This window comes from Orycteropus afer, unplaced genomic scaffold (assembly GCF_000298275.1).
Source record: "Orycteropus afer afer isolate SDZICR_OR568_19922 unplaced genomic scaffold, OryAfe1.0 scaffold00015, whole genome shotgun sequence".
Classification (NCBI taxonomy): Eukaryota; Metazoa; Chordata; class Mammalia; order Tubulidentata; family Orycteropodidae; genus Orycteropus; species Orycteropus afer.
In genome coordinates this window covers 938,340-965,350 of record NW_006921602.1, presented here as the reverse complement: position 1 = coordinate 965,350, position 27,011 = coordinate 938,340, and the positions used below count along the sequence as shown (strand labels likewise).

The 27,011-nt window shown below is 46.7% G+C and overlaps 1 protein-coding gene across 1 annotated transcript; it reads right to left on the bottom strand.

Moving 5' to 3' along the window:
• Positions 1 to 485: 485 nt before the first annotated feature.
• On the bottom strand, positions 486 to 27,011 carry CELF6 (CUGBP Elav-like family member 6). The gene is made up of 12 exons (XM_007956953.2): positions 26,756 to 27,011; positions 22,797 to 22,879; positions 12,817 to 12,865; positions 2,948 to 3,076; positions 2,763 to 2,842; positions 2,464 to 2,607; positions 2,226 to 2,358; positions 1,984 to 2,133; positions 1,764 to 1,823; positions 1,421 to 1,501; positions 1,193 to 1,336; positions 486 to 613 (listed from the first exon to the last, which is right to left on the bottom strand). The coding sequence occupies exons 1-12, from the start codon at positions 27,009 to 27,011 to the stop codon at positions 486 to 488; spliced, it is 1,437 nt and encodes a 478-aa protein (XP_007955144.1).

The window sequence follows — 27,011 nt, the reverse complement described above, 5'->3', positions numbered from 1 at the left end:
CTTAGCTTAAACTCCTCAGTGGTTTCTTACTGTCTTCAGGATAAACTCCAAATTCTTTGGCTTTTAAGACCCTTTCCAAGCTAGCCTAACCCTACTTTTACAGTATCATTCTCCAAGCCCCCAGCCCTTCCCCCCCCACACACATTCTCTATACTCGTGGTCCCTGTGACCACCTCTGGAGCAGAACTGGTTGGATTCTATTGTAATTGTCTCTCCCAGACTGGGGGTGGGGGAAGGCAGGGGGCAGGAATGTTGTCTAACTTAACTCAATTCTTGAGTTGGAGGAAAAGCACAAAGACTCCTGAATATTTCTCCTAGTTCCTGGCTCATCTCTCTATCCTATACTTTTTCAGAGGTGGGATGCCCCCAACTTCTAAAAAAAAAAAAATCCAAAACAACCTCCCAGCTGTGAGGGCTTTATCAGCCAGGTGCCATCATCCTGGGATCCACTGGGCTCACCTTTCTGGCTGGTCACTGAGAGCAGATCAGTAAGGCCGGTTGGCATCCTTGGGCCTCTTTAGCTGGACCTTCAGCCTCTTCATGCCGATTTGAAAGCCATTCATGGCCTGAATAGCAGTCTGGGCACTGGTTGGATTGTCAAAACTAACAAACCCTGTGGGTCATGGGCAGAAAGGTTAGTTGGAAACTGCCTGGCAGGGCTTCCTTTCTGACCTACTCTCTCTTCTCTCTGCCCCTTCAGGCCAGTCCCATCAAACATATACCCCTCTATGTTTATACATATATTCATAAGGGCCCATGGCCTGAGTTCCCAAAGCTGTGACCCTCAGAAAGACAGCAGGCAATTCTGTGTGTGTGTGTGTGTGTGTGTGTGAGTGTGTGTGGTGGTAGAAATACGTTGGCTGGGGTGTCTTCCTGTCTTTCCCTGGCATGGGCTGGCTCTGTCCCTCTACAACTCCCATTCTCGTTCTCAAAACTTCCCTGGAATTGGAGGGGATCTTCAGTCCTAGGCCCAGTATCTTCCTGCCCTGCCCCAAATGCCTAAGTCTGAACTTCCCAGGTGAATCTGAAATAGGCTTTTTATTGGTCTGGGTTGAGCCCTATGACTGCATATGACCCACTTTGTGTCATACATTGTTTCTGGAAATCATTGCCTAATGGAAGGAGAATCTGAGAGTCTGAAAAGAATCCCAGAAGTAGGAGTAGAGGGGCCAAAGGATGGGGTTCAGCTCACCAAAACACTTGCTCTGGTTGGTGGCTCTATCCACAAAGACTTTGGCAGAGACAACAGCTCCAAAGGGCAGGAATGTCTGTATGAGTTCTGCATCACCAAACTCCTGAGGCAGGTGATAGATGAAGAGGTTACAGCCTTCGGGGCCTGCAAGAACAGTAGCCAGCTGGTTGAGGAAGGACTCAGAATCCATCCCCCCCGGGCCCTGATCTCCAGCCCCCTCTCCCTCACCTTCTCTCTGTTGCTGGGGCAAGGCTGAAGGCTGCTGGGGAAAAGCTGTGCTCACTGGGGCATAGGCCGACGGATAGGCTGCTGGAGACAGAGGTGGCAGTGGGCAATAACCCCCCTCCCCCAGGAGCCATCCCCCAAGCAGGGCCCCATCTGCCTGGCCACCTTTAACCACTACCACCCATTGTAACCATAACCCCCAAAGAGGTTGTTCTAGGCCCAGGGAAGGGGTTGGGGGGGTTGACTCCTTCCTGAGAACAGAGCCTAAACCCCCCACAAATCTCCCTATTCCTTTCTGGGGCCCTTCAACCCACCCCCCTCCCGACTGCGTAGTGCCAAGGGAAACCTGCGTAGTGGTGCATCCCAGCGTAGGCCTGCTGCAGGGGGTCAGTCACCGGGCTCTGGGCTGGGGAGAGATGGGGCAAGGTTCAAGGTGAAGGTGGGAGGTGGACGGGAGGCTGTGAGAGGCATCAAAGGTGGAGGGGAAACTCCTTCCCCAGGGCCTGTCCTCCGGCTCCCCGCTCCCCATCACATTTCGCAGAGATTTGGGTGGAGCAGGGGCCTACCTGGGTAAGGGGAGAGCCCGTTACTGTACAGCGTGTCGGAGCCTGGCTGCCCGTTGGTTTGGGGGGTAAGGGGGCCGAATCCATTGACGCCAATGGGCGCCGGAAGACCGGGAAGTGTTCCAGGGCCACCGCTCGGTGGAGAATTGGCTGCTGGTATGGAGGCAGAAGAGTCAGGCCGCTGCTTCAGCTGCTCCACTCGCCCAGCCCCCTCCCGGCCGCAGCTGTCGCCTCTGGCGCCATACCTGCCGCGGGTAACAGCGGCGCGGCCACCAGGCTGAAGGCCGCCACGTGCTGCATCTGTGCCGCCACTGCGGCCACTGGGCCTAGGCCTGGGCCCTGCGCCGCCGCCAGCAGGGCCGCCTGGTGCTGCAGAATCTTTGGGAGAGACGACGGGCGCGGGTGGAGGGCCCAGCTGGCAACTGCCTGCCCCCACCGACCCCCTGTGTTGGTTGCACAGGTCTGTTGGGGTCAGGCACTTACTGCCGTGGTGTAGGCGCCGCAGGCCCCCAGTGGCAGTGGCGCGGGGTGGAAGGCGCCCAGCTGGCCTGCCATTTGCTGCATCCGCCGCAGGGCGCGCTCCCGGTCTGTGTCGGCCAGCTTGACCACGAGGCTGGACGAGGCGCCCTGGGCAGGACAAGGGAGGCCGCAGTGACCGGTTCTAGCCCTGGCCTGGCCTTGGGCCACCCTGGCCCCTTTTTCAGAGCACCCAGCGCACAGGAGGGGGAGGAACCTGCCCCGCCCTCTGGCCTCACCCTGAGCCCCCAGGCGCCCGCCCTCACCGCCATAGTCCGGCTGCCGTGCAGACCCTGGATAGCCGCCTGGGCTTCCCCTTGACTCCCGAACTTCACAAAGGCACAGCCTGGAGCAAGATAGAGGGATCGGGAGGCTCAGGCCAAGGGGACAAAGGGTCGTGTGGCCCAGAGTGAGACAGACACCAGGTGGTCCCAGGGTCAGTGCAGGTCACCTTTACTGGTGCCATCCGGGCTCCGCAGGACGGTGCACTCCTCGATGTGGCCAAAAGGCTGAAACAGGCGTCGGACGTCCTCCTCACCCTGCTGCTTGCCCAGCATTCCCACAAACAGTTTTCGGTCCTCTGGGGACAAGGCCAGGAGTGACCTGGGGATCTCAAGTCCTCCTGGACTCCCCAAAGTCACCCAAGAAACTTAGGTAAGTAGGTATCTCTGCACAGTGTGGCTCTGGGAAGAGGTGTAGGAAGGGAGAAGGCCCTGGGACTACAGAATTGGGTTTCTTTGAAAGGCAGGATGACTTACAGACAGATCGGGAGGAAAGGAACTCAGCCCAGATGTCCCTTTAGGAAAAACTGAGTCCCACAAACACCCAGAAAGGACCATTGCTGCTCTTGTCTCGAGGAGTGATTCAATCTTGATATCTTCGGATGGTCAGAACCCTAAACACATCCTTTCATATTTGACCTTCTGTTCTTCTTGTTTTTGCTTTGTGTCATGGAGTCTGACCCAACTCATAGTGACCCCTCCTTGGGTTTCAATCTATGGAAGTAGATTGTCCAACCTTCCTTCTGAGGAGTGGCTGGTGGGTTTGAACTGCCAGCCTTCTGGTTAGCAGTTGAGTGCCTTAGGCACTATGCTACCAGAGCTCCCTTTCTGTTCTTAGGGTTTGGAAAACATTTCTGCTGTATTAAAAGAGGAGATGGTCAGAAAAAGGCCTTTGTATTCAGACTGGGTCCAGAGAAGAGAAACACATCCTTGGAATCATCTTCAGGGGTAGCTAGAATCAATGCCAATTCCTGCCCAAATGAAGGAGGATTCGGAGTGAATTAAAAAAAAAAAAAAAAAACCCAGCCCATGAAAATAGTTTTCTTATTCTACTGCATCATGTCCACACACTGAGCACTGGAATCATGAATTAACCCTGGATGTCACTCCCAAAGGCCTAAAGAAGGCAGGCAGAAATCCATATTCCTGAGCCTCTAACATTAGCATTTTCCCCAGTACACTTGACTCCTTTCTTTAACCTCCATCTCCAACACCTCATTCCTTCACCAAGCCTCTAGGCTCCTCACTGAGTCCTATTGTCTCCCTCTTAACTTCTCTCATTCTCCCTCCATGGTCCTTCCCAGTCTTCACACTATAGGAAAACAAGTTCTCCCTGCAGACTTGGATGACCACCTCAGAATAGGTTTGATCCCTTCCCATGTTTACAGTTCCTATGTGAATGACAGATAAATGCTAGAAAAGGGGTTGTGGTGCCTGAGGAAACTTGGAGGATTGGGGCCAGAAACCAGGGTTTAGCTATCCATCTACAAAGCCAGATCTTAGGAGCATAATCTAGGAGGCTGAGGCAGAGGGCCTAGCCTGCAGGGCCTGCTGTTAAAGTTAGGCTCCTCCTTGCACCAAGGTGAGTCTCTAAATTTGGGGTAGAGCTTGACCCTGTAGAAGGGGACACAAGTTTGGATACAAGGGGTGGGTGGGAATCTGCCTCAGGCTTCATTTCAAGATCGTAGAGCCCAGGAAAGCACATTCCAAATTCCTTTACCCCTTGATAAGTTTGGCTAGGCAGAGTGGGAAGCCTTGGGTCCTGAGTGCAGGGGAGACAAGGCTGGTAAGGGTCGTAGACTGAAGGCTGGGGAAGAGTGAAAAGGAAGAACAGATTGACAGAAGTTGGTTGTGGAGGGTACATGTATTTCTACATTTTCAGCTGGATAGTGTGGAGGTACAGCCTAGGCTCCCCAAGGTAATCCTGAGATATCTCTGCCTGTTCATATGAGACAGACCTGTTCAGAGGGGTTCTCCACAGTGATCCTGAAGAGTAGTGGGTAATGTACTGATAACTGGAATTCTGGAAGAGGTGTAGATCTTCTGTGGTGAGAGTATAACCCAGAGTGTGTGCTTTTCTTCTGGGGGTGTTATTTACAGAATAGTGCCCTTGGAATAGATCACTAGTTTCTCAAACTTTTTTTAAAAAAAGCCATGAAATCTTTTGTTCTAACAAAAATATTAGGATGAAGCCCAAAATATGAGAGGAAAGCAGAACTTCTATGACTGAAGCCAGAAAGGAATGGGGAAAGGTGCCCGAGTTCCTGTTTGATCCTCTTTCAGTGTCTCCCCACCTCTCCAGGGGACTCCAAGGAAAACCCTTTGAAAACTGCTGACATAAAAGACAGAGAATAGAATTCCATAGAATTCCAGATGGTATTATCTCGGAGAGATCTGAAATAATTTCATTCAGAAGCATGAGAAGATAAGACATACCTTTCATGAATCTCTTGACCACTCTGATGTTGGTGACTTAGCCTTAACTCTGGAGGATATGCCTTATTCTGGTCAGGGAATTAAACCCCAGAAGACTGTGTCATGGTTCTAAGCTGTGTCACTAAAGTATGCCCCTGTGGCTGCAGAGGCCCAGAAGGGGCTGGAGGACATCCTAGGGCCTCCAGAGTCCCAAGGCTTACAAGAGGCTTCATGATGCCCTACTTTATTGTGCAGCTGTCTTAGGGCTGAATGATGATAATGGCACCTCCAGTGAGATGTCATGCCACACAGACCAGCATCCAGGTGGTCGTGGTGGGAAGAGAGGTGTCACAAACTGAGATGGAACCTCCAGGACAAGAAAGAGGCTGATTGGACAGTATGATCTAGACCGTCATCTGCTCTACCTCTTGTTGCTATTTTCTGCTTAAAATGATCAGCTCAAGCTGATCACAACCTGTGAAACACTCTGATTTTCCCTTTCCAGTGAAATAGTGTGGAGGTACACAACTAGATTAAGAATTTCTATTTCCATGTCAGGGCACTGATCCTGTGATTCTGGACTACTGAGGTGTACAGAATTTGAAATGGAAATGAGTACCCACTACTGGCTGGGCTCTATGCTACCTGTTTCACAGGTATCACCTTGAGTCATGGTACTTTCTTTGCCACTTTACAGGGACTTTGATGGTCTTTGATAGGAGGGTGAGCTATGTCACAGTGACCATGGGTTTTAGGTGACCCCAAAATGGTGGAGTAGGTTTCTTAAGACCTGGTGTTATGGCCTTGAGGGAGTGAGTCACTGGGCTCATGGGCTTGGGACCATGGTCACAGGGGACATCAAGCTCAATTGGCATAACATACCATACAGAAACATTGGTCTACATCATACTTTGGTGAGTAGTGACTGGGATCTTAAAAGCTTGCAAGCGGCATCTAAGATAATAACAAGGCAATAATTGGTCTTTCCTCATCCAGAGCAAAGAAGAATGAAGAAAATTAAATATGGATGGAAACAATCAGTTCAAAGGACTAGTGGACCATCCAAAACTCAGCCTACATGACCCTGAAACCAGAAGAACTGATGGCACCCAGCTACCACCACCAGCCACTATGAAAGGTATCACAATAGGAGATCCTGGATAGAGTGGGAGAAATGTGGAACAAAACTCAAAATCAAAAAAGACCAGGCTTACTGGTCTGATACATATTGGTGAAACTCCTAAGACTATGGCCCAAAGTCACCTTTGGGCCTGGATGTGAACTCACTCCTGTGGCTTCCAGCCAAACAATAGACAGGTCTACAAGGTGAACACTTATACCAGGTAGGTACAATCAACCATGGGAGATCAGAAGGGCAGCATTTGCACAGGGATATAGCTCAGAGGGCAGGAATGCATAGGAAAGAGGGACACATAGAAAGGGTAATCACAGGAAGGAAATGGGAAGAGAGTTGTTACATTATGTTGATTACAATCAATGTCATGAAACAAAATGTGTATGAATGATTGAATGGAAAACAAATTGCTCTGTAAACTTTCACCCAAATCACACACACACACATACACACACACAGACCTGGTGTTATGGATTGAACTGTGGATCTCCTCAACAATGAAAAAGATAGGTTGGCATTCTAACTTCTGTACCTGTAAATGTGACCCTATTTGGAAATAGGATCTTTAAAGATGTCATCAGTTAGGTTAACATGAAGTCATGCTGGTGTAGAATGGGTCCTAATCCTATATGACTGGCATTCTTATAAAAGAAGAAAAGATACACAGAAGAAGGATGTCATGTGCCATAGCAGCTACAAATCAAGGAGCACCTGGAGCTACCAGAAACAAGGAGAGACACATGAAACAGATTTTTCCTCAAAGCCTCAGAAGCAATCAACACAGCCAACATCCTGATCTTGGATTCCCAGCCTGCAACTGTGAGACAATAAACTTTGAATAAATAGATTGTAAACCCACTCACTTTGTGTATTTTGTTATGGCTTCCATGATTTGTATAGGAAATTAACACACCTGGTTAAAGAGAAATATAGACTGGACCCTGGAAAGCACCCCCCACATCCACAGCTCTATAGCATATGAGGGATGATAAATGCCCTTGGAAACAGATGATGAGAAGACATAGCCCTGATAATTCAGTTTCCTCTAGGTCAAGTCGTTATTGCTCTCGTTTGGTAAAAAGAGGATGCTGCATGAAGCAAATTGGGAATGTCTGAATAAAAACATCTCCTGAGTCAGGGACTGGTCCCTGGAAGGATGGTTCCCTTAATAGAGAAGAATCTTAGTCTCTGGAGATGCATTTTCCTCTGCCAGGCTGTACACTTGTATCTGAAGAGCAGCATCATACTGTGTGGGACCTGCCAGAGGGTCAGCCACAGCCATGGACAATCAGCTTTGGCAATCTGCTTTGAGCCAACCTAACAAAGCACTTCTCTTTACCTTTGGAGGTAGAATGTGTTTCAGGAAGTGAAGAATTAACCTGAAATAGTCTTAAGCAGCACTGTGAAACATATTCAGCTAGAGCTTAGTTGGAAAAGTACTTTTTAGAATTAAATATGTATAAGGATTAAAGACAGATATGAATATCAACTGATGTTGCTAAGATCCACATCTGACTTAGGTCAGAGAATATGTCCCAGTATCATGAAATTCTGAAAATTTTAGTTCAAAATTTAATTTTAATCCAGAGATTAATTATTAAACACTGAATAAAGTGAGCTCTGGGATAATCTGTGGGATCCTAGGAAGAATTTGGAAAAGACTGCTCACCTAATTAGACAGCATTATTTACTTTTTATTGATTATTTATTACTTAAAATTCAGGCCGATGTTTAACCAAACCCTTGCAAATTCTGGGGGCGTGGGGGCATGGAAAATTACTTAAACAAGTGTAGGGTGGTGATTGGAGGGTTAATATGATAGCAGGCAATTGGCTTTTGAGTTAAGCCAAATTTCAAGATTTAAAAAAAAAAAAAAAAAAAAAGATGCCTGAAATTGTATTTGAAAAGATTCAGAGAGTGTTTGAAAATCTAAAGTTAAAAAAAAAAACAAACACTAAAGTGAAAAGAATGCATAGATTGATTACTTAACCTCTTTCTGTACCTCAAATATATAAATATTAACTGAATAAAAAATACATCAGAGTTGGATAATAGAACAAGCAAAGCAAAAGCAGTCACCATTGTGATTTATGAATTTTTTGATTCTTTGTTATGAAATTTGAAAGGGAGGAAAGAGTGTATAGGAGGAATTAAATGCTTTTGAAGATTTGTGCCTTAGGACTGAAAAAGTACTTTTCCTGTAAGATTGGTACTTATAGTATAGCTCATTATTAATGTTTCCAAAGTAGACATAATGCAATTTAGGAAAAATGAACCACAGTCCCCAATCTGGACAGCAACTAAAACAGACTTATTTATTTAGTTACTATTGTTTGAGGAGTTTGGGGACCCCCTATCTCTGACTTAATAAAAATTGAAGTTAACATTTTAAAATACATGAACTCTGAATTTTCACCCAGAAAAACATTTTAGTTTTCATATCTAGAGATGTCTAACTGCTGAGAGAAAAATTATTTTTTGATACTGTGCATGTTTACTATAGAAATGGGTACTTTAATATGTTAGGAGAGAATTTTATTTTGGAAAATCAGATGCATTTTCTTTTAGCAGTATACTGCTCAATGTGTAACTGTCACAAGATGTAAAATACAGGTGTGGAGTATCCCTTCTGCTTAACCCATGTAGAACTTAGCTTCCAAATTTATGAGGATTGGCTGGGGTATGTTAAAAGCCTGCTACAATATAGTCTATGAAGACCCAGATACATATCTGGCACTTTGAGAAAAGTGACACCAAGGCTGTGGGGGACAGCCATGGAAGAAGAGGACCCAAGCACCTTGTATCAGGCAGATCCTGTTGTACTGCTACTATGATGTATTGCTTTGTAGACACTGAATGCATAAGTATTACTAATAACTTCTAAAAATAATACAACATACAGTATGTTTAACATATAGGTTTTTTCAATATTCCACAAATCTCATGTCTGTTGATTAAAAATAGGAAGAAAACTACTCAGTTGCGTTGGCATGAAAATTCAAGAGACAGAAGGTAAGGTAATTATGTTTGATAAAAAGCCTATCTGTGCACTATGAAATACTCCTTTATGCCCAAAACCAAAATAAACAAACCCACTGCCATCAAGTTGATTCTGACTCACAGCAACCCTCTTGGACAGAGTAGAACTGGCCCTTAGGGTTTCCAAGGTGGTAAATCTATAGGGAAGCAAACTGCCTCCTCTTTTTCCCATGGAGTAGCTTGGGGTTTTGAACCACCGACCTTTTGGTTAGTAACCAAATGACCTAACCTCCACACCACCAGTGCTCCTTCCTTTATAAACCAAAAAACCAAACCAAACTCACTGCCTTCAAGTCAGATCTGACTCATAGTGACCCCTCTTTGGGTTTCTGAGGCGGTATCAGTATGGAAGTAGATTGCCCAATCTGCCTTCCGAGGAGTGGCTGGTGGGCTTGAACCGCCAGCCTTCTGGTTAGCAGTCAAATGCCTTTGGCACCACGCCACCAGAGTTCCCCCTTCCTTTATAGCAGATGAGAAAAAAATGCTAGTCTTTTGCCCAAAGGAACAAACCTGTTAGGTTTGGTTAGGCTTACACTGTTCTAGTCCACTTTTGAAAATTTAATTACTTGCTAAAATTTAATATAATTTATATGTAAGATTTTTGTTGTTGTTGTTAAGTCACAATAGTCTTACCCATTTATGGTAACCTACCTGGTTCCTATGGCATTTGATTTTGTAGCCTATGTTTTATGGGAAGCCAAGTTAAAAAATCTAATAATCTCTTCCAAAAGAAAATGAAAGAATTTTGGAAGGAGCCTTAAGGTTATATTTGCATTAATATCAATATCCTTATCAGATATAGAAACTATTTTTAATCAACTGTAAACTAAGGGACTTAATTTCAGGAATAATTTAATAAATTCAGGATTATCGGCTTAAATGTATCAATGTATCAGGAGAGGCTTGGCAATTGACTGAAGGTTTATAGAATTTTGGAGTCACAGAGATAAGACTTGAATGGAACAAGCATCCCACATTGGTGTTAAATGTTACATTTGAAAAACAAAACCTAGTTCTATTTTTTATTTGTTGCATTTCTAAAGCATTAAATTATGTTAGAATTCATCAGAAAGCTGAACTCACTTTAAAAGACATACATGATAGCATTGAAGTACACAAACACACTTTGACTAGTAACAAGGGTACATAAGACAAATTAGCAGTAAAATACTTATACATTGTAAAGGCTCAACTGTTCTGCAAGACTTGGTACATATATCCCCTCTTTACCAAATTGTAGCAGGAAGCATTTGATGGTCCTTTGAGTGGGAGTAGGGGGAGGAATGGAGAGATCTGGCCAGCAAGAGGGATTATGCATCTGACAGAAGCATATGCCTAGAGAGCCATCACTTCTCAAGAAATATCTATGTAACACATAACAACTAGAATTCTGAATTATACTACCAGGCAGAACTCTTTTCAGCTAGATTGTATCTCCTGTTCCCTGAGCTGCTCTGAATCTGAACAGGTGCATAGGTGGGAGGCCACATGTACAGAGGTTGTCAATGATATGATATCTGCAAAACTTGTACAAAGAAGAGGAGGAAAGTTGTGGAACTCAGGCTGATGTTACTCATTGTGGCCCAGATGACCAGGACATATGGCCAGTCCAAGCAGAAGCATTATGGGCATGGAGGCCTCTGAGGGGCATTCTGATAATGTTGCTCCTTTGCGTAACTGCCCTCATGCTGATAAAGTGTGCTGGGCTCCATACAGCAGGAATGCCAAGCATCATGGACTTAGTTTCTGAACATCACATTCTTTCTGAGCTCTGGGGCCTCTCTGTATGTGCTATTCCCTTTGCTTGAAACATATGCTCCCTTCCTCCTCTCTCCTCTGTTTGACTACCTCTTATTCATCCTTGAGACCTCAGCTTCTAAGTATTCTACCTTTAGGAGCACACCCTGCTCTCCCAGCTTAGGTTTATTGTTCTTTGTTTAGCTCCCACTATCAATCCTCCTCCCCTGGACTTACCTTTGTAAAGCACAGATCACACTGAATCATCACCCTCATTTAGTTGTCTGTATCCTCTCATAGCCTGGAACTCCATGGGGATAGTTTGCTGGGCCTGCCTTGCTCACAGCTGTATTCTCATGTGGAATAAGTTACTCAGAAGATAGTGTTGAATGGTTCAATAAACTACAGCCTAGTTCATCTGCATCTCAGCTTGCTCAAGTACTCTCAGCTGGCCTCTCAATTGTGGGACTGTCTGGTGTTTGTGGGCAGGGCTTAGAAGACGGCCAGTAGTGGCCTTGATGCCTAACAGAGTTTCCCAAGAAGCAGAAACTCTTGGGACTGTGAAGCAGAAGTTTTAGATGCAGCTTGGAACTTCTCAAAAACCTTTCTGAAAGAATGAGATGGGAAAGGAACATGTGTGGTGTGTGTGTGTGCACATACACACAAATATATGCATGTATGTTTGTGTGTCTATTGAGGAAAGAACTTGGAAATATCTCTCCAGAACAAAGTGGGAATGATAATATCTTGGCCGTCACAAAATCAGGTTCAGAGAATCTGAAAGGATGAAGAAAGGAGGGAAGGATTTTTTGAGGAACAACCTCCACAGTAGAACCATGAAGCAACCAGAGTCCCCCGTGGGTGTGAACATTGAGCACAAAGTCTGAGAGGGTGAGCATAATTAGTAGGAGTCATTAAATGTCTATGTCAATTGCATTCCATTCTTTCCCTGAAGGTAGGCAGCTTCTTTTGCCTAACAAAGCCTTGGCTGATCCTGGGTAAGACAAGGGTTTTAGGGAGAGAGTCAGCTGACATCAGAGAGGGCTGCAGACTGAAATAAGATCCAAGGGAATGAAAGACCAAGAATTGACACTGGGAACCAGCTTCACCTTTCCATCATGGAAGATGACAGAAATGGCCAGAACTTAGCTGGTTGTCAAAAGGATAGACTCTCCACTCCTATTCTTAAGAGGATTGGTTTTTCTCCACCAGAGACGAGCACAACACAGTCAAATTCCTTACCATGGCCTACAAAGTCTATCTTACCAGCCTCATTTTTTTTTTTTTACCACAAATAAACTGGCAATTACAATGAAGGAATCAATGGCCTCGACCCAAGGTGGTCTGGGTTCTCTGGAATCAGCAGATTCTGGAAAAGGAGAACATCTCAACCTGATTCTTTAAACAAGTCTGGAAGTTCCACTTTGCAAAACAGGAATGACCTCTTTAGGGGTAAGGTGGCAAGAGCCCCCTTCTATCCCCAGTACCTACTTTGGCCCTTCCTGCCTCTTCTGGGTCTGGGGTCCCCACTGTGCCCTTCAGTCTGAGCAGGAATGGCTGAGCTGTCCCTGGTGCCATGTAACTCTGAGGCCCATTTGTTCCCTGACCCAGAGAGGCTCCAGTAATAGGACTAGAGCAATAGGATCAACACTAGCAGTGGCCCACCATCCCCGACATGGTGACACCTTGAGGATCGTCAGATAGGGGAGTTACCTCCTCGGCCCTCACTGGCAGCTGGCTTCACTTGGATCGGACGATTCATCTGAAAGACATCAGATCAACACATTGAGTCAGAATTACTATCTGGCCTGGGGCACCAACTTCTCCATCCCCAGACTCACAGTCTGTGCTCTGGCCCCTTTGAGCTCTGCCCTCCACTCCACTCCCTACAGTGGGAATATAGATTTTCTCCAAGGTTCCATCCTTAACCCCAAGAATTTGGAAGGTGCTGAAACTTCAAGGGATTGATGATAGGAAGCCAAGTGGCAAGCACAGGGTCACATGGTGCTAAAGAGATTTTTCTGCCTTTGGCTCTTGGGCTCTAGTGTTTCTGGCTCTGTGTGAGATGGACTGGGTGGGAGGGTGGAGCTGATAAAGCAGATTTTGTTTTGTGCCTGAAGCTGAATGTGCTATGTGTCATTTTGAACTAAATAACCTGGGAATCAGACCTAGTACCATCTAGCCCCAACTGTACCAATATGATGGTTGTATGACTTCAAGTAAGCCATCCCCTTTAGACTCAGCTTATCAAATGGGGAAAACATTCCCCAAGCTTCTATGTCAACAGAGGTTCCATATTCACCCCATCAGTCCCCTCCCTGGGTTCCTCTGAACTGAGGATACTGAAGTTCTCCAGGGTGCTATCCTCGGCACTCATTTTTCCCATTTTTTTCTGGAGAGACTCATCCACACCCATGGCATCAATTACTATCCACACAAGGATGACTCAGAGCTCCATGTCTTCAGCCCAAGACTCTCTCCTGAGATTTAGACTCACATACCCAGTTGTTTGCTGGACATCTTGACTAGAAAGTCCCACTGGCACCTTCCACTCAACACATCCACAGCAGAGCTCATTTTCTTTTTGCCCAAATATGCTTCTCCCAGTCTCCCAAGCTATAAGCCTGGAAAGCAGCTTGACCCCACCCTCCATCTCCTCCCCACAACCAATTTCACCTTCTAATTCAGAGGTTCCTTGATGATGGGTGGATCAGAATCACCTGGGAATCATATCAGACTCTCAAGGTGGGGGTTTGTATAATTTGGAAAAGCTCCTAGGTGATTTTGATATACACCCCCACATTCCCATCCCCCAACCGCCCTGGGTGAATGAATGATTGAATCCCCATCTCACCTTCCTCTCATGGGTGTTGTGGGGATCACATGAGGTAATGGGGATGCAAAAGGTCTTTGTAAACTGCCAAAAGCTGAGTGCGTGGGATGTGAGGAATTATTGTTGGGGGGCAGACAGCTGAGTGCCGGGAGGAAAGAACAGCAGCCTTCCCGTTCATGGAGGAAGGGGTACTGATGCCCATCTGGCCTGAGAAGGTGATGATCTGACCCCCTCCCTTCAGGAAATGCACTGCTTCTGCACCAATCAGGGGCCACTCCATCCCCTACCAATGTGCTGGTTGCCGAGACAACAGGCAGCTTCCTGTTACCATAGCCACAAGTGCTACCCCGTAACCATGGTAACGCCCTGGCAGTCACAGTTGAGCAATTTCCTTTGGATCAAATTTGGAGGTGGGAGGGGTGGAGAGGACTGACTAAAAAATAAATAAATAAAAGGGAAAGGAAAACATGCCAAGTCTGAACCAGCACAATCCCCCTCCCAACCAGGGCACAGGTTCTTACACGCTCTGACACACCCACCCGCTAGTGGTGGAGCACCTGCAGTGTACCAGGCTGTGAGTGGGGGCCGAGACACCGACAGGACTCAGGTTGCAGTCTAGAGGGGATGACAGATCAATCCAAGCAGATCAGGGCGAGCTGGACAGTTCTGGACTGGCCTGGACCAGGGACCAGGAGAACAGGACCCGACCCTGGGTATGGCCACCTGTGATTGCGGAGGAGAGACCAAGAGACAGAGGCATGGAAAGCAGAGACACAGGGAAAGATGAAGAGGCACAGGAAGAAAGACATGATGAGAGAAAGCACAAGGAAGAGACAGACCAAGAAAGAGGCAAGGATCGAGAGAAATATTGGTGGAGACAGGAAGAAATTGAGGGGATGAGGGGCTAGGAATGGGGTATGGAAGAGGCTGGGAGGAGCATGGTAGGTGAGGAGGAGGGAGGGATGGAAGCCTGGGGTAGGGGCAGTGAGGGTAAGCAAGACCATCATTATTTTATTAATTCTTAAATAGACCCTGAGAATTTCTCTCTGGAGCCTAGAGTGACAAGCACATGTGACAGTAAAGGTTTCCATGGCAGCTGCCACCCCAGCTGGTTTCCTGGGAGATAGAGTGCACCAGTGTTCTGGGGGATGCCCCTTTCCCTCCTCCACCCATTCCATCATCTTTCGATGGAGAGTGGGCATTGGGTGGTACGAATATGTCCCCATGGACCTGGCAGGATCCAGGTCATAAAGGCTGGGAGCTAGGCCTTCCACCATTTAGGCATGTTGCCAACATCTCCTGAACTCTGTGAAGAGCCCCAGGCTGGGTCCCTTAGGGGAGCAGTGATGACAGATGTGGACTCTGCCCTCATAGGCTCATAGAGAGCAGATAATGCCACCATTACTTGAGAGCTCACTATGTGTCAGGCCTTTTCTGGGGGCACTTTACATACATTGACTCTAAATCCTTCAACCACTCTGAAAGGTAATACCATTGTCCCCATATTATAGATGAGAAAGCTGAGGCTCAGTGAGGTTAAATCATTCAAACAAGATCATTTGGTAGGGAAGGTGTTGAGCTGGAATTTGCTTCCAGGTCTGCCTAATGCTGAAATCCATTGTCCTGCTCCTCTCCATTCTTAACACATGAACACAAATAATGAAGCACAGAAGGGTCAGGGCCTTAGGAGGAGTACAAAATAAAGTACTGAGGGAGGCTTCCTCCAGTCTCAGAGGTTGAATCAAGAAGAACTTCAAGGAGAAGGCAGTATTTAACCTGAGCCTTGCAGGACTGGGATGATTTGGCCATGCAGAGATAGTGGAAGAAGTAAGTATTCCTACCTCTCGTGGCTAGGGACAGGGAATTGCAAGTCTGAAGGAGCAAGCATTCTGGTGGGTACTCAGCACAGAGATAGCAAAGGAGAGCAAATTGCTTCTAAGTCAGATAGATGTGGATTTAAAGCTGGCTCCATCACTGTCAAGTTCTCAGAGGTCTCTGAGCCTCAGTGTCCACATTAGCAAAGCAGAGAATCATGATCCTACCTTACACGGTTATTATGATGGAAATGACAAGAGGTAGGTCTTAGTACTTGCATCAGATATAATACTTTTTTTTTTTTTATGGAAGGATATGAAACTGAAAGGTAGGCAGAAGTCATATCAGGGCCAGGCCATGAAAATTATAACCAAGAATTTTGACTGTGTTGTATTTAAAAGGCAATGGGAATCCAGAGGAGGATTTTAAGCAGCAGAGTGATCCAGTCATCTTGAGTTATGAAGGATCCCATTGAGCTGCCACTAGGAAGAGAAGGGATTGGAAAGGGAGAGATTAGAGGCAGGAAGGTCAGTGGTACAGATAAGGAGTGAGGGTGACCTGGACCAGGGTAGAAGGAAATGACAGATTCAAGACATGTTTAGGAGTAATTAGCTAGACTACAGTTCTTTTAGATGTAGAGACTGAAGGAGAGGAGGGAATGTTGGCTGACTCCCAGGTTCATGGCTTGAGATTTGGGGAAGTTGTCAGGTTGGGAGTTTGGAAGTACAGAAGAAGTTGTAGGGGGAGGCCCAAGATGATGAGGACAGAATAGGGAATAGTAGTGCTCCCAGGGCTCTGGAGGACACGTGGAATTTAGGAATGCTCTGTGTGGCTTGTTGGAGAAGGAGAAATGCCTATGTGAGCTGCCTGGGCAAACCTACCCTGTCTCACACCTGCCACAGCCAGGGGAGGGATATGAGAATGGGGTAAAGTAATAAGGGTTCCCCTTGGAGGAAATGAGGATATTGTCTCCTTGGTCAAGAACTTGGGACCTCAGGTGAGCTCTTGCCCTGACTGAGCACCTATTTGCTTGAGAGTGTCTTGGGGAGAGTCCAGGCCTACATTTATTTTAGGGCCCAGCCTTGGAGAGGAAATCAAGGAAAAGAATATCTGAGAGAGGAAAGAACAGTCCACTCCAGTCATTAGGGGGTGGGGGGGAGTAGAGAGCAGTCAGAGGTGGCATGGCACCCATAAGGCTCTGGTTCTTCTGCCCCAGTGAGCAAAAGGGAAAACAAGACTCCACCTCACTTCCCTGCTTGACTTGTGTGAAATTCCTCCATCAGTATTTTCTGCCTTGGGTCCAGCATTGCTGTCCTCAGACTCTTCTTTCCTGATGCCAATCATTCCCTCCAGTAAGTATTCATACCATCAGCCCTGTTTCACCCATGGAAAGAGAGTTTATCAAAAAATCCCCAGAAAAAAGACCATTGGTATGTCTGGGAGAGGTGTCATGGGTTGGGTGGGCAAACATCAACAATTTCAGCACTTCTTTCTACCTTACCTGCTTCTTCTATTCAATCCACTATGCAGTTCTCTTGGCCCTAGAATCTGTATGGATATTCCAAGTTTCTCTCAAGTCTATCTCCTTCTCCCCACTCCTGCCTTATCCCTAACTCCAGGCCAGCATCATCACCCACCTGTATTCAAGCAAAAGTGTTATAAAGGGTCACCCTATCTGCAATGTTGCTTCTTCTGCAACTCATCTTCCATGCTGTAGCCAGAGTGATCTTTTAAAACAGTCCCTCTCTCCCCTCTGCTTAAAATACACCCATGGTTCCCCCATTGCAAGCCTCCAGATAAAGCCCAAATTCCTAAGACTGGCAGTCAAAACTCGTGATCTTGCTACCCAACATGCATGATACTTTCCACTGATAGGGTGTCCCAATCATCTTTTCTGGACACTTTTTCTGCCAGTGAGTGTGCTAGATAGTGGACACACTATCCTCATAATTCCAGAAATAGCCTTTTCTTTTAAGTTTATAGATCCTCAAATATGATGGAATCTGATCATGATTCAGCTCAGATAGTGTCTCCTCTGTGAAGACCTCACCCACCCACCCATTCCTAATGTCTCTTTTATGTGCCCAGATGAAAACCCACTGCATCAATGGGATGCAATGAGTTATTTTAGGGCTGGAAGCTCCTTGAGGACAAAGGCTCTGGCTTACCTACTGGGCAACAGCTAGCACATCCAGTGCCTTTGTGTGAATTACAAAAACACTTTCCCCCAATCCCAGGGAAAAATTAGAAACAATGTGCTCCTTCCTCTGGGCTGACACAGTCTTGCAATAATGTGCAGGGCTTGGCCATAGAGCACAACTGGATTTTGCTCCCATCTGCCCCCTCCACCCAAGCTGTTTTGTGCAGGACACAACTGAGAAAGCATAAGCACTGCCTGACTCAGTTATGTCCATCTCCTTCACAGCGTTTGAAGGGTTGGATGTCTAAGCGAAAGGAGGTCATGAGCAGGGAGAGAGACAGGTAAGGGGGCACCTTCTGAATCCCAGAAGGTGGGGCTGAAATTGGGTCTCATTCTCTTCTGGTGAATTCTGGAGCCTAACATGAAGGTTAAAGACTGTAGCTCCAGCTTCCTGGGGAAGAGGCTGCAGGGGATAGAGCCAGGTGAGACAGATGGCTGAGGTTTGAAGGAAGTCCTGAGTAGGGAGGCAAGCTCTGATAGATGACAGAAATTGCCAAAGGGCAGGCAGAGAGGAGCCAAGAGGAGGTTCCAGTGGATTCCATGAAAATTCTCCTAGGGGACTAGGCTTTCTCTTTGGGGAAATGGAAGTGTTTCCTGGTCTCCTAGTTACACTTTGCCTGACTCCAGCAGGAGTCAGGAACTCTGGTAGCATAGTGCCTAAGGCACTTTACTGCTAACCTGAAGGCTGGCGGTTCAAAAGCACCAGCCACTCCTCAGAAGGAAGGTTGGGCAATCTACTTCCGTAGTGATACCACCTCGGAAACACAAGGAGGGGTCACTATGAGTCGGGGCCCACTTGAGGGCACATAACAACAACCACCAGCAGGAATCCAGATTGAAGTCTTGTTCCTGCTTCTCCAGCAGGTGGCAGATGTGCTCAGGACCTAATGCCAGCTGAGAACTAGGCACCCTCCTCCCTCCATGGTGGCGGCCTTGAGACCAGGTGACTGAAGCTGCTGCTGCCCCTGACAGGCCTAGAGGAAAGATTGATGGCACAGACATTGCTGGGGCTGGCCAACAGAGCCATCGATTTTCATTTAGGAGAATAATTAAATATTAATTTTCACTTTGTTAAGCTAGGGAGGCTGAATAAAGCCAATCCTGGCAGGGCCAGTGGAAGCCAGGCCATGCTAGAGAACTGCAGATAGAAGAGTAGAAGGAGGCACATGTACCCAGTCATCATCCCCTCCAGAACCTAAAACCCCAGCCTGCCACCGCCTTGACTGACATAGCAGTGTGGTAGTTAAGTCAATGAGTTCTCAAGTCAGACTACCTGGCCTCAAATCCTGGATTTTCCATTAGTAACTACATGACCGTGGGCTTGTAGTTTGATTTCTAAGACTCAGTTTCTTCTATCTGTAAAATGGAAATGATAATAATAGCACCTTCATCAAAGAGGATTAAATGACTTAGAACATGTAAAGTGCTAGGAATACTGTCTGGTATCCAAAATGTTATGATTATTTTTCTTTTCTTTCCCAGAACATCTTCCAGTTCTCTAGGGCTTCACAGCCCTTGTCTCAGGTGTCCTTGTCCTCATGGAACCTCCCCACCCTCCAAGTATCAATCATCTTTGTGAAGCCCTGTTGCTGGCTGAGGAGCTTTGGTGGCACAGTGGTTAAAGTGCTCAGCTACTCATTTGAGCCCACTAGCTGCTCCTCAGGAGAAAGATGTGGCAATCTATTTCCATAAAGGTTTACAGCCTTGGGAATCCTATGAAGTAGTTCTACTCTGTCTTATAGGGTCTCTATGACTCAGAATTGACTTGACAACAACAGGTTTGGTTTGGTGTTTTTGGTTTGTGGCTGGTTGAGGAGAGGTTTTGTTCTCCCAAAATTTATCTTAATTTTTTCAGTGCTTCCCATTTGCCTTCAGAATAACATTCAATCCCCTTAGCCTATCATTCCTCTTCAACCCCTGCCCTCTGTGTATCTCTCTATATCCTAGTCCATGCTCATAAGGGCCCTCGCCCACATTCTAACTGCTAATACCATTTCACACTCATCCTGTTCCTTCTGTTTCTGTACTTTACCAAGCCATTTCCCACATGGAATGTCACAGCTGTTTCAGTAACTTCAATTCTAGCAGCAGAGGTCATTTGCCCTCATTTTTGAATGAATGACAACTTCTACCACTATTACTAAAGCTGCTATTACTATTAATGCTACTACTACCACCAGCAAATCCATCCCCCCCCCAAAAAAAAAAACCTTACCACTGAGTGGATTCCGACTCACAGCCATCCTCATTGGGTTTCCAAGGCTGTACATCTTAAGGAAGCAGACTGCCTCATCTTTTTTCCACAGAGCAGCTGGTGGGTTGGAACCAGCAACATTTTGGTTAGCAGCCAAGTGCCTTAACCACTACACCACCAGAGCTCCTTTTCAGCTAACTCATATTGAGTGTTTATTGTCTGGCAAAGAATTGTGCTAAGCATCACTTCACTCATTTAATCATTACAAGAATCTTATCAGTTCAATTTTAAAAGTGAGAAAACTCAGGCTTAGAGGTGGAGACTTCCTCAAGGTCATGGAGCAAGTGGGTAGTGGGGCTTGGATCCACATGGAGGTCTGTCTGACTCCAGAGCCTACATACAGAGGATTGGCAAGGGTGATAAGTTGGTGTGACTTGGCACTGAGTCCTCAAAAGTGGCTCAAGTTGCTTCAGTTACTAGCATTGGTCCTAGGACCTGACATTCCATCAACAGGATCTGCTTGATCAGCTCCAGGCAAAGTTCATCCTATTGCTAAACCATGTTGTTGTTGTTGTTGTTGTTGTTGTTATGTGTCGTCAAGTAGGACCTGACTCATAGTGACCCCTCCTTGAGTTTCCGAGGCAGTATCACTACGGAAATAGATTGCCCAACCTTCCTTCTGAGGAGTGGCTGGTGGGTATGAACCACCAGCCTTCTGGTTAGCAGTCAAGTGCCTTAGGCACTATGCTACCAGAGCTCCCATTGCTAAATCATATCCATTGCTATCTAGTTAATTCTGATTCATAACAACCCTATATAGTACAGAGCAGAACTGTCCCCATGGGGTTTCCAAGGTTGTAAATCTTTATGGAAGCAGACTACCACATCTTTCTCCCATGGAGAAGCTGGTGGGTTTGAACTGATGACCTTTCATTTAGCAGCTCAGCGCTTAACTACTACATCACCAGGGCTCCTTATCCCGTTGCTGTTGTTGTTGTTGTGCCGTCAAGTCGGACCTGACTCATAGCGACCCCTCCTTGGGTTTCCAAGGCAGTATCACTATGGAAGTAGATTGCCCCATCTTCCTTCCGAGGAGTGGCTGGTAGATTTGAACTGCCAGCCTTCTGGTTAGCAGTCAAGTGCCATTGCTAGACAGCTCCAATTCAGAGAAATGAGTTTTTTTATATGTGCTAAAATCAGTGCTTGTTGCTTATATCCACTAATGATGATCCTACCCTCTGATGCCACTTTCAGAAAACCAAATACCTCTTTAGAATCGGAAAGCAGTCACTCCCACCTCAACAATAATATTTATTGAGATTTGCCTCCGTACCAGGCACTTGATAAGCCTCAATCCTCACGACAGCCCAGTGAGCTAGTTGTTAGTATAACTTACTCTTTAAAGATGAGGAAATTGAAGCTTGAGAGGCAAAGTAATATACCCAGGGACACAAAACTGGTAAATGGCAAAACTCGGATTCAAATCCAGATCTGTGAGACTTGAGTCAGTATTCTTTATTATTATGTTATTATGCCTCCTTATTAAAACCCAAAACCCCATTGCCACTGGAGTCAATTCTGATTCATGGTGACTCCATGTATTACAGAGTAGAACTGCTCCATAAGGTTTTCCTAGCTGTAGTCTTTACTACAGGCCTTTCTTCTGAGGAGCTGCTAGGTAGGTTTGAACTGCCAAGCTTCAGATTAGCAGCTGAGCACAAATCACTCAAACCACCCAGAGTCCTTTGCCTCCCTATAAAGCCCCCCAAACCCTATCTTCTCCAGCTAAATATCTCTAATTCCTTCAAACTGTCTTCTCATGATTTATTTTGTGTCTCTACTCTACTGTGGTCACTTTTTGGTATGCTGATGACACTTTTAAATTGGAGGTCTGGAACTGAACCTAGTCCTCCAGCTTTTGCCTGTTTATAGCATTGATCAGTCTTCTTGTTACAGATCTCTATCCCTTTGCAAGAGAAAAAGAGGCAGTAGTAGTGTAACTTGGTCTTGATGAACTCATATTAGCCCCTAATGATCACCACTTTCTTCCTGCCATATGGTCAGTAGGTCCCACTTTGCTTTTTGTCCAGCAATTAGCCAGTAGCCAAAAGCCAGACCAGGTGCTATTGGTACATACAAGCCTAGCTAACCATAAAATCAGGTCTCCTCGAACTTTAGCCAAGTGTGTGAGGGTGTGGAAGGAAGACAATTTTGGACAGTCAAGGCCCCTTGAAAAAATTTATAGGGAGAGGACCAGAGGGAAGTGCCACCAAAGAACCTGGGACTGGAAAAAATGGGATACCACTCTAGTAGCGTCCCTAACCCATATGTTCACATATATGTTCACATCAGTGACAAATGACACCTGAAGCCATAATTTTTGCTTTGCCAATGACACTGTTGCCTCTCCTAAAAGATGGAACATTTGGCCCAAGGCGCCTGAGCTTCTTCCTTTGAGCCAAAAGACTGAATGTAATAACAAAGGTTGCATAGATAGATGTTCAGAGCCTAGGGAAGCCGCCTCCTAGGGAGAGGACTCTGCTCCTAGTTCCTGATGTCAGCCCAGTCCCCACATGCTGCCTTGGCATGCACACAGCATGTGCCCCCAGCCTGAGCTGATTCCCATCCACCCCCAAGCCTGGAGGACTTACCCCTGGCAGGGTCTTCTGCTCGTGCAGTGCACTCTGGGCCTTGAGAGCAGAGTCCCGGGCGCAGTAGGTGAGGAAGGCACAGCCTGGGGAGGGAGAGGCTGGCTCAGGGGGTTTCCTGAAACCTCCAAATACTCTTCCAGGAGAGACTCCATTAAGTTTACAAACTCAAGATCACACTCATTTAAACAGGGACACTACTTCTGAGAAGATTCTCTGGTTCCCATCTTCTCTGAAGGGAGGGGCTTGATGTGTCTGTGGACCTGTGTCCCAGGCTCTAGCTCCCTCTCATCTGCTCCTGGCCTCCTGCCCAGGTTAACATGTGCACCCACACCCAATCACATGCTCATACAATCCTATACCCTCACCTCCCCACTCCAGCCATAAATCCTGTTGGCTCAAACTTCACTAAGCGGATTTGCCTTCAGCTTTAACCCCAGCCTTCCCCTCCCTTTTTGGATTCAGACTCACTGAGTCTTCCAGGATCAGCTTCAGTTCTTTCCCAACTTAGTAGGGAATGGGAGGAGGCAGAAGAGGAGGAGGGGGAGGGTTGAGGGCCAAGTTTAGCAGCCTACAGTTCCTTTCCAACCCCTCTCTCTTCCAATTTGAAGCTAGAGGGTAGATTAATTTGAGACTTTAAAGATGGGGTTGGCTTAAGGGCTTCTTGTAGGTAGGAGCTTTCAAGGACATCCTAATCCTATCCACTCCCTCAGGGCTTTAATATAGGACCCTCTTACAGGGCTACTATGTCCCAATATAACTCCTAGAAAAGGGCCAGTACATATGGGGCAAGGAAGGGCTCTGGATTGACAAAGGGTCAGGGCTAACTCTCTTTATCCAGCCTCAGAACCTGTAGCTTACTAGGATGCCCTAAGGCAGTGTATCTCTTCCTTTCAACAGTCACTGAGCACTCATTCATTCAGAACATATTTATTGAACACCTATTATGGTGATGTTTTATGATGGGCTTGGGGATAGAGTGGCAACAAGAGGGACACATTTCCTGCCATCATGAGGATTATGTAACATATCATGGAGGATACTTTCATCCAAACCACAATAAATAAATAGGAAAAAAAAATATCATGGAAGGCAACCAGTTGAGTCTAAAGGTTGGAGAATGTCTCAAAGAGGACATGAGCCCTGTAGAAAGGGGTTGGCCAGGTAGTAAGAAGGGTGGACAAGTATTTCAGGCAGAGAGAATATCTTATATGAAGTTTCTGAGTCAAGAAAGAATTTGGTGTGTTGGGGGAATGGATAGATGGCCAGTGTGGCTGGAGCTCAGCGAATAGGGGCAGAGTGACTAGTGTGGCATGTGGAAGTCAGGTCATATACGGCCTTGTAGGCCTCAGTTCGTATTTTGAAACTCTTCTAAGAGCAATGGAGCTCCTAAAGAGTAACATGAAAAGATTTGTGTTTTGAAAAAGAATCTTTTGAGTGTAAGAACAAGGAAGACTGAAAGAGGAGAGAGTGGATGTGGGAAGCCATTAGGAACTTGATGCAGATTAGAAAGAAATGGGAACAATATTAAGGTGTCTTCTCTGTGACTGCTCCATAAAGCATGTGGATATCTGCCATTCACTGAGTAAATGGAACTTAGAAAACTCCTGGGCCAACCTCTTTTATCAACAGGGAAAATGAAGCCCACAGAGTGTGTCAGTGGCAGGGCAGGATTTGGAATCTCCTAGCTGCCAGTCTGGATTGTTTTCAAAGCACTGTGGCTGCCTCCCTCAGTATACAGTCATGAAAAGGAAAATGAGTCACCCTGGCTTTGAGATGTCACTGTTGCTGGGGAGAAGATGGGTAAGATGTTTACCAGGAGACCCTTCCCAATCATCTTGCAAGAAACAGGTGAACCTGGCCTTGGGAAATTATGAGTTGATCTGGTGATAAATCACCAAACACCTGATTCCACTTACACCCTGATCCATATTCTGTCATCACCAAGCCTTATCAACTGACGTCAGAAATAAGCAGGGCTAAGGGCCTGACTGAAAGGCTCAGGGGCCCAGTTGCTGCCTAAAAGAGCCTCATGTATACTGCTTGGGATAGGGTGTGAAGGAAAAGAGGGATGGAAAGACAGAGAAGCATGATTTGGGGGACAGACAAGTCAGGAAGAATTAAAGTTACATGGAAGGAGTAAGAAAGGAGGAGGGAACAGCTCAGAGATTCAGTGTTTGAATAAGAAGACTGAGAATTAAAAGTATTCCCTTGTTGAAGAGATGGCTCAGAAAGATTAATACTGAAATCACTGTCTAGAAAGTAAGATGCTCTAGATGGATGGAGAGACAGGCAACCAGACTTGACTGCATTAGAAGTTATCTAGATGGTGTGATCTTGTCCTCTAATGCCTCGTTAGTATACTTCTTCCAAAGGGTAGGAGATGCATATATACCCATCTTGTCCCAGTCCTTTTATGGGTATCTCTCTGAAGCTCCTACATGCATTTGCCTACAAACCCTACAAGGCATCCTAGTTGAAAAGAAGTAGCAGACTAGTTCCAGCTCACAGCCCTTAGGAATGTACCTTTAGTTACAACCTAGGGCCCAATACTCCTGTCCTAGGAAGATCATGGGGGATAGTTTGTGATCCTTACCCCCAAAACCCAAAATTACAGCATAGAGGTGGGGAGTTAAAGGTGCTTCTCCTCAATCATCTCCCCTTCTCCTGCTCATGTATGACACTGCTGCTTCCTCATGACTGATTCTGGCTTACTCCAGCCCAGCCTGGACAGACTTTTCTTCATGTAAACAAGCCTCCTCCCTCTCTCTACAGAGAGAAAGGGGTGTGGTTGGGCAGGGCTGTGGCGCCTCTGTCTCTCTAGCAAGGGCAGAGAGAAGACCCCTTTTTGTCTCTTCCACCTGATCACCTCTAAGAGTGCTCTGATTCAGGACTATCCTGTGAGAGAAGGAAAGCAGGAGGCCATAGAGAAGATTGGGGAGAAGCAAAGAAGAGATATAGGAGTAGGGGGATTAGAGGATGAAGGAACGTGGATTCAGCTGAGGGGAAGCCTGAAATGAGGGGACACAGGGTAGTGGGATTCCCCAGCTGAGGTGAGGTTTCTGGACTGAAATCAGAAGACATGTAAGAGTGCTGGGATTCTGGCAAGGGGTAGGGAAGATGGAATTTGTTGTTAAACACAGGTAGGCATTTGGAGTGGAAAACCTCCTGCGAGGGGACTTTGTGAGTGCCTAAGGCACTTGACTGCTAATCAGGAGGCTGGTGGTTCAAACCCACAGCCACTCCTCGGAAGGAAGGTTGGGCATTCCTACTTCCGTAGTGATAACTGCCTCGGAAACCCAAGGAGGGGTGGCTAGGAGTCGGGGCCGACTCGATGGCAAATAACAACAACAACAACAGGGTCTGAAGAAAAGGGATAGCTTGGGTCTGTGGGATTTTAGGTTGGTGGTCTGGTCAAAAGAAGGCTCTGGGGTTGGTGGGACTTGGAGAGGCCAGAATGAGGAGTACAAATCCAAGAAAAGTGTAGGGGCTGTTAGCCCTGAGTGGAGTGGTATCAGATGCAGCCTTCAGGAATGCTTGGGTCCAAGGTTTGGAAGGTTGAGGGTATTAGAGATTTAGAAGGTGAACTAAGTTTCCAAATTCCAGGATTTGGGATATCTGATGGGAGGGATAGAGGAGAAGTCCTTTTGAAAGGTGGGACAGTCAAGGTCTAAGAGGTGTCAGATAGGTAGTTGGAGGCTAGAATGAAGAAGATGTTAGGCGATCAGAGTGATGACCAGAGGGAGGATGTGGAAAAGAAAATTCTGGGCTGGTGGTTCTGTGATCTGGGGAGGGGGCTGGGCTGAGGTGGGGCCGGTATTGGACTGGTGTTGGACTGGCTCTAGGTAGGACTAGGGCTGGGGCTGCGATTCGGGTTGAGGTTTGGGCCCGACTGCACTCTAATAGGATTGGGGCTCGGCTGGGCTGGGCTGGGCTGGGCTAGGTGGGCTGTCCCCGCGCACCTTTGTGGAGGCCGGTGAGCCGGTCCTTCAGCACTGTCAGCTCGTAGATGCGGCCGAACTCCTCGAACAGCGGCTTGAGGTCCTGCTCGTCCAAGCCCCGCGGGATCTGCCCCACGAAGAGCTTGATGGCGTCGTGGTCCTTCATGGGTACAGCGGGACCCGGGTTTAGCCCGCTCAGGCCGACGCCGCTGTCCGCGGTGCTGAAACCCAAGCGCGGGCCGGCGGGCGGCGCAGACCCTCCGGGCGCAGCGGCCAT